This window comes from Sinocyclocheilus rhinocerous, unplaced genomic scaffold (assembly GCF_001515625.1).
Source record: "Sinocyclocheilus rhinocerous isolate Xijiao unplaced genomic scaffold, SAMN03320098_v1.1 scaffold2617, whole genome shotgun sequence".
In the NCBI taxonomy this organism is placed as follows: Eukaryota; Metazoa; Chordata; class Actinopteri; order Cypriniformes; family Cyprinidae; genus Sinocyclocheilus; species Sinocyclocheilus rhinocerous.
Window position 1 is genome coordinate 7,504 of NW_015638953.1, and position 5,982 is coordinate 13,485.

The following is a 5,982-nucleotide window of genomic DNA, read 5'->3' on the forward strand; positions in this document are numbered from 1 at the left end:
CTTGATGGGGCGACGCGGAATAAAAAAGTTTTTCAGGAGTAAGGCAGTAGAGGCGGTGCAACTATAACGACATGTGAATAATCCTGCCCACTCTAAAGCGGTACTAAACTACAGTGGAAACGCAAACCGAGCCGAACCGAGTCGTACCACGCAGTGGAAAAGCGCCATTAGTTCCTTCAAAAACAGCGATTTTACCCCCTCATTGCAGAGAAATATAACGTTGCGAGTCAGTAGCCTGTCGAAGCTATTTTACTAATAAAAGTTACCGTGCTGTGTTGTCGTGTGCAATAATGTGTGTGCGTGCGTCTATGAAAGCAGCGTAGCCTACATATAGTTTTAGTTTAGCTATAAACCCGAGCCCGACCTGAACCCGAAGCTATTCATAAAAAATTAACCCGAAAGTATTTCGGGACCCGTCGGGCTCGGGTCGGGTAGCAGACCTCTAGCTACTATATATATTCCACTCAAGAGATCATGCTGTAGAAGTGACTTGCTATTTATAATTGTTAAATTTGTGATTCTTAAATATTCTGTGCTTAGTGTCAATTTTTAATTGATCACTTTTGTTTGTTGTGTATATTTTTTTAGTGCTTTCCGAGCGTAGGGTTGACCTGCCATTTTTTTTTTTTTTTTTTTACCTTTTTTGTGATTTGTTTTTTTGTAGGGAGGCAGGGAAGTTTTTCTGTAATTTTTGTTTTCCATTTATTGTTCCATTCATTGATTAGGTTGTCTTTCATTTTCTAAGCTTGTTTTGTTTATTTTGGCCTTGGGTTACCCTTAAGTTATTGCTCCTTATATTATTATTACTTTTATTTTTTATTGTATTTGGTGATCTGTTGGCGGGGGTTGGAATCCATTAATATCTTACATTTCATGCTACACCGTCGCCTCGGAATGGCCCGTAAAAAGTGTTATTTTTAGTTGTATATTGCACTTTTTTAAAATTGTTGGTCTATCTAAACATGCGCTAGTCAGTTGCAATTCTTCTCGCCTTTGCGTTTGCCTAGTATTACATAGTGGAAATATTGAGAAAAACAAGGGGAAACATGGGGAAAATATTACAATGTACAGTACAATGTTACAAAAGCTTTTTATTTCAGATAAATGCTGATCTTTGGATCTTTCTATTCATCAAAGAATCCTGAAAAAAAAGCACTCAACTGTTTTAAATATTGATAATCTGCAAATCAGCATATTAGAATGATTTCTGGATCATGTGACACTGAAGACTGGAGTAAAGATGCTGAAAATTCAGCTTTGATCACAAGAATAAATTGCATTTTAAAATCTAATCAAATAGAAAGGTCAGCTGTCTTAACCGTGGCTTGTGTACTGCAAACACATACCAGCTTCCTCACTGTGTCTGTCACGCGACTCTGTTCCCCAGAGTAAAGACATTGCTCTGTCTTTACATTTATTTTGAAAGATGAAGCTCGCGATTATGGTAAGGGGCGTTACATTTCCGACGCGTGCTTGCGGTGTTCGGCCAATCACAGTGCACTGGGTCAGCTGGCCAATCAGAGCGGACTGCGCTTGTCAAAGGAGGGGGCTTTGTAGAAAACGAAGCGTTTGAGAGAGGCGGGGCATAGAGGACCTACAATAATGTACAGTATTTGAAAAATAATGTGTTTTTTGAACATTAAAGCATGTCAACATATTCTGTTACACCAAATACACAAAATAATGATCTTTAAAAAAGCATCATATGACCCCTTTAATTTTCTTGTTATCTCGACATAACGAAAGTTGTTTTTTTTGTAGATTTTTGTTTGATCTACTGTTGCTATAGTAACGAACGCAACGGCGCAAATCTGATCGACAGATAAACCGCGCGCTCTTATACTGTAGGCTATGTTATGGATATTTCAGCAAATTTTGCTTTGCTTAGTAATAACATCTACAATACATAAAGGCTAGTCAATCACTGTTGATATTTTTTTTCCAGGGACAGTGCACTAAACATTTTGTTTGTGTAATTAACATGTTTAAATGGTCAAAGCAACACCGCAAACACAGGCGGAGCGCCTTCAGAAGGATGCAGAGAACTATTCTAAAATCTTTTAGAGCTGCTTGGATTCAACTCCCTTTATTTTCCTTTTATTTGAAATAAATTATATATAATTTGTAATTTTTAGTAGTCATGTTGGATATGCTGTGACTGATATGATGTGCGTTACAAGCTTCTGTTTGAAAAGAGTGTTTAGCCTGTGTGTGTGTGTGTGTGTTTTCCACATTACAACACTGTAGAACATCACGGAATTAAATTAGCCTATACACTTTACATATAAATCACATTTCTTATCAATAGGCTATACATTTAATGATTAACAATAAAGATAAAAAATAAGGAAAAGATGCACATTACAAATACATTGTTGAAGCGCATACTAGATAAACACATCCCTGCTTATTAACTAACAATCATGTACTTCAAAAATGCACAAATAAAAATATAGGTGCAAACAGAAGTGCCGTCAACCTTAATAAGCGGTTTGTTTATGACAGAACTCTAACAACTCTAGCAAGAACTTAACGCTACACAAAATAGTCATATTGATTCAAGCATTTAACATTTATGAATTAAATGTCAGTAATGAAAAATACTGCACAAATTATAGCAATCGCGTAGAAGGTCCTTATTCTGTCCCAAACACGTACAGTAAAGTGGATATACAACACCCCATCAGTTATATTCAGTTCTGTACTGCCACCTGTTGGTGTAGCTGTTTAACTTCGAGAACATCTTTTATGTCATGTCGAGATCACGAGAAAATTAGGTCGCGATAACGAGAAAACAACTTTCGTTATGTCGAGATCACGAGATATTAAGTTGTGATCACGAGAAAAAAAAGAAAGAAAAAATATTAATAATCCATGGCCTATTAAGACTTCCGTACAGATGAGCCCCAAATGTAGTCATATACTGAAATGTTTACTCTCACTAAAATGAAACATATAATACATAGCAATGTTCATTATTTCATTCAGTTTGTCATTTTATTCATCTCTTATTTACACTGTAGTATAAGTTTAACAAATCAATTTATGGAATGGAGCGACACAAGAAAAAAAAAGAAGCAAAGTTTAAAGAGGTGAAGAATGCAAATAAAAGAAGCGGCCATAAAAGGTGGACAATCACATTTAGGACATTCGGCTGTGGTGTGAACGTTTCCTTAATTTCACACAGAGACGTATTTTCTGGTGCAATTTTAACTTGCCGAACCACTTGAAACTCTTTCCACACAAAGAACACAAATAGGGTTTCACATTTTCGTGATTTTTCATGTGTATCTTTAAGTGTAATGGCAAAATAAATGTTTTGTTACACTGATCACAATTAAATGGCCTTCCTCCAGAGTGAATGCGCTGGTGATTTTTAAAATTGCTGTTTTTTCTAAACCTCTTGTCACATTTAGAACTTTGCCATTTCTGTCCAGAATGACTTTGCAAATGACGTTTCAGGTCTCTTTGATATGTGAAACTCCTGTCACACTGAAGACACGAAAAAGGCTTCTCTCCAGTGTGAAGCCTCATGTGAGTCTTAAGGTTTCCTTTTAGCGAGAAGCTCTTCCTACACAGTTTGCAGGTGTAAGGTTTCTCTCCAGTGTGAATTATCATGTGAGTGCTGAGGCTTTTTTTATGACTGAAACGCTTTCCACACTGATTACATTGAAAACAGTCCTCTCCTGAGTGAATCCTTGTGTGGTAATTAAGGGTTACTTTACGTGTGAAACGCTTTCCACACTGACCACATACAAACGGCTTCTCTCCAGTGTGAATGTTCTTGTGATATCTAAGGTTTAGTTCTGTTGTGAAGCTCTTTTCACACTGATCACAGGTGAACAGCTTCTCTCCAGTGTGAATTCTTATGTGGGAATTAAGGGTGTTTTTATGTGCAAATCTCTGTCCACACTGAGAGCAAGTATAAGGCTTTTCTCCGGTGTGAATTCTCATGTGGACTTTAAGGTTTCCTTTTTGAGTGAAACTGCTCCCACACTGTTGGCAGGTGAAAGAACTCTCTCCAGTGTGAATTCTCATGTGGATATCAAGGTTTTGTTTTTTAGTGAAACGTTTTCCACACTGTTTGCAGGTGAAAGAGTTCTCTCCAGTATGGAGTCTCATATGGACTGTAAGGTTTTGTTTCTGACTGAAACTCTTTCCACACTGTTGGCAGGTGAAAGGCTTCTCTCCAGTGTGAACTCTCATGTGGACTGTAAGGTTTTGTTTTTGAGTGAAGCTTTTTCCACACTGTTGGCAGGTGAAATAACTCTTAGCTTTGGTCTTTTTAGCTCTTTTCCGTGAAGAACTCTTTTTAGTCTGTGTGGATTTTTCTCCAGTTATAAAAAAATGTTTCTCATTCTGATATTTCTCTTCCATTTCATTCAGTTCTTGACTCTCCTCTTTAAGGGCCATCATGTCTAAAGTGAAAAAAGACTAATGTAAGTTAACACTAGTGTAAAGGCACAAAACAACAGACATCAAAACCAACATAAGGTATCAAAACTTAGCGAAAAATGTGTTTCCTGTAATCTCAGAACATATTCTCAATATTGTTAACTTTCCGCTTTTTTTTATTTCAAACATTCAAGCTGGCAGTTATAAAACCACTTGTCAAGCACAGCCTGAACAAAGGAGAACTGATTTAGAGATAACTCATACAGAGCAGTCCAATCGCTCCATACATGATCTGCCCTTTCTTGCTTGCACTCAATACGGGTGACATTTGAGCTCCACTAATGCAGTCTTCACTCCTGTTTGACTGCAAAAGTCATTCATTATTTGTATGAAGTTAAACATTTGCCAAATTGGCCTATATCCTGTCACCAACAGTCACTGGGATTGAAGGAAAAAAAATATTCTCTGATGCATTACCATTTTTCTTCAAATGTGTGAGCAGTTAATTGCACTTGCATCTCAAAAAGTTTTTATGATGCAAAATTAATGCAAACAGTCAGTTATGCATTAAGGACAAGACGAAACATCTGATATGTTAAAAACAGATCTGTGCATTAATGCAAATAACCAGGGCTCAAAATTAACGCTTCTCCAAGACGAGTGGTTTTTTAAAGGGGCAAGTGAAAGAGAATTTAAACTGCACGACTGGACAAGTAGCCTGATTAAAACATCAAAAATAACTAGGGAGGCACTGAAACTTTGGTGAGAATGATTCTGATTTTACTACATCCAGTGTAAACGACAACTGATAATGGATAATGTATTGACAGTAACAAGTTCGTGCCAGTTCAGGCTCGCACAGCCTGTCTGTGTGCAAGAGACTCGCGGAGAAATCAAAACAAATGAGCACAACACAGCACACACAAGAAACTCAAATAACAAACATACGACAGCAAAAATTCTAAATGTGGAGTCTGCATTTATAGCATACAATAAGCAACACCACATGACCATTAGCACAGCTGCGAATGTGACACTGATTTTATACAACAGTTAAATAAGCAATAAGCCCCAAGAAGCCGTGGTTTACAGCAAATTTATAACAGCTAAGGGGTGTTGTTAACTCCCTTAGCTGTTATAAATTCACTGTAAACCATGGCTCCACGGGGCTTATTGCGTTTATAAAACGGTTATTCCATATACATGGTAAGTAGGGATGTTAATTTCAGTTATTTTTCCTAACCAACAAATGATGCTCGTTAACCGATTATTAACCGTTAACCGACAATATTATTTTAAATTAGAATTGAATTAAAGTAGAGAGGATAAGTGTCTGTGTCCCGATAAAAATACTAACATTTGTTTCCCGGGGATTAATTTTACATGCGCAAAAAGTAGCAAACAACAGAACATGAGGATTCACATGGTCATCATATTACATCACGCACCTGCAGCGCTTCTGCGAGCGGAGAAAAACATAATAAAGCTAGGCTATATATATATATGGATGTAACGGTATGAAAATTTCATATCACGGTTATAGTGACCAAAGTTATCACGATTATCAATATTATCACGGTTTTGTTA

At 36.9% G+C, this 5,982-nt stretch overlaps 1 protein-coding gene across 5 annotated transcripts in view; it reads right to left on the bottom strand.

Annotated features, from left to right (window-relative positions):
• Positions 1–2,840: 2,840 nt before the first annotated feature.
• Positions 2,841–5,982, bottom strand: part of LOC107750304 (gastrula zinc finger protein XlCGF52.1-like) — a 28,434-nt gene continuing 25,292 nt past the window's right edge. For all 5 annotated transcript variants that reach the window (XM_016565626.1, XM_016565624.1, XM_016565625.1 and 2 more), the window contains one exon: positions 2,841–4,418. In XM_016565626.1, coding sequence (XP_016421112.1) covers positions 3,142–4,418 — 1,277 coding nt within the window. In that variant the 3' untranslated portion in view covers positions 2,841–3,141. The remainder of the gene's footprint in view (positions 4,419–5,982) is intronic.